This window comes from Etheostoma spectabile, chromosome 21 (genome assembly GCF_008692095.1).
Source record: "Etheostoma spectabile isolate EspeVRDwgs_2016 chromosome 21, UIUC_Espe_1.0, whole genome shotgun sequence".
NCBI classification, from domain to species: Eukaryota; Metazoa; Chordata; class Actinopteri; order Perciformes; family Percidae; genus Etheostoma; species Etheostoma spectabile.
In genome coordinates this window covers 22,527,654-22,529,059 of record NC_045753.1, presented here as the reverse complement: position 1 = coordinate 22,529,059, position 1,406 = coordinate 22,527,654, and the positions used below count along the sequence as shown (strand labels likewise).

General features: G+C 45.2%; 1 protein-coding gene across 1 annotated transcript in view; it reads right to left on the bottom strand.

Moving 5' to 3' along the window:
- Positions 1 to 5: 5 nt before the first annotated feature.
- Positions 6 to 1,406, bottom strand: part of aarsd1 (alanyl-tRNA synthetase domain containing 1) — a 3,094-nt gene continuing 1,693 nt past the window's right edge. The window contains exons 6-12 of the mRNA XM_032502167.1: positions 1,261 to 1,377; positions 1,015 to 1,145; positions 859 to 925; positions 643 to 734; positions 442 to 496; positions 274 to 368; positions 6 to 177 (exon numbers count right to left, since the gene is read on the bottom strand). Coding sequence (XP_032358058.1) covers positions 39 to 177; positions 274 to 368; positions 442 to 496; positions 643 to 734; positions 859 to 925; positions 1,015 to 1,145; positions 1,261 to 1,377 — 696 coding nt within the window. The 3' untranslated portion in view covers positions 6 to 38. The remainder of the gene's footprint in view (positions 178 to 273; positions 369 to 441; positions 497 to 642; positions 735 to 858; positions 926 to 1,014; positions 1,146 to 1,260; positions 1,378 to 1,406) is intronic.

Sequence of the window (1,406 nt, the reverse complement as noted above, 5' to 3'; positions counted from 1 at the left end):
AAAAAAAAAGTTGGATTTGTATTGAACCCCCGCTGGGTTTATTCTTCCTCTGAGGTGTGATGTTTGCAGTGCTGCTGCAGGAGAGCCTCCACCTCCCCTCTCCGCGCGAGGCTGTTGGCTTTGCCCTGGAAACGTCCGGTTTTCCCCGCCCCCTTCCCTTGGAGCATCTCTAACACCCTGGAGAGCACAGACAATTCATAGAGTACCAACCTACATTAACGTTTGTCTTTGGAAAGCTGAGACTAGAAAGTAATAGGAGTGGTTGTCTCTTACCGCGGTCCCAGGTCAGCCACTGGTCCACTGGGTCCAGCGAGTAGAAACAAACCCGGTCCTTTCTCCTCTCCAACAGTCAGGAAAACCAAAGTTTCCTAAGAGCAGACAAAACAAGGCTTAACGAAAACCAAATAAAACAAAATGTAACCGCTACTACCAATATCTTACCTCAGTATTTATTTCGTTGGCAATGATATTCATGAACTCATTGTCACCCTCTTTTCTGTTGGAAAAAAAAACACTTCTATTAATGCATGAACTTGACCCCCTTGTGATGTCTAGGACATTGCTGTGGGTTTTCCAATATTAAGACAATATATAATGCTGCATCTACAAACAAGACCTTCAACTTAAAGAAGAGCCTCTTACTTGTGCAAGCTGAAAAGGTTTCCTCTGTGGGGGTCGTTCTTGAAGTTCTGAGTGATGAGGACGGCCATGTCTCGAAGCAGGCTCAGATTAGTCTGCCCAAGACATTTTAATGACAGTAAGCAGCCTGCACACGTCTCAAGATTCTCATCTAAATGGGGCTGTGTTGTAAATGTGAGTGTGCATCTAGAGAAGAAATCACTGATGAAATGCTCTTACTTTCTGTAGTAACTTGACAGACTTCTGCAACTTGTCAACGGCGTTGACGTGGTCGTCAGGCCCGGTTCTGTTGAATGACGACGGATTTTTCTTTTCACTGCGAACTTTGTGAATGAGTTTAAACTCGGTGGTGATGTTTTGAGGATTCAGACTTACTTCAGTAGAGCCACCAGTGATCGCTCTGTGCTGTAGCTTTTCTCAGCATACTTCAGAACCCTGTTTCCTGCCAGGAAGATCAGGTTGGTTTTGTTTTTCTTTCCTTTCTCAGTTCCCAGGAGCTTTATCACCTGATAGAGACAGAGAGACATGTTACAAATTAAATATGAATGTGTTAAGTAATGCACATAAGTAAAATGAGGCATATCTAAGTGTGTGTGTGTGTGTGTATGCGTATAGTTGAACCTGTAAGTGACTGAGGTTAGACACATGGGTTCCACAGCACATGTTGGCATCGACGCCCTCTATATCAACGATCCGAATTGGGCCTGCGTGGTCGTCTGGCAGCCCTCGACTCCTCACCTGGCACGCACGCACACACACACACACAC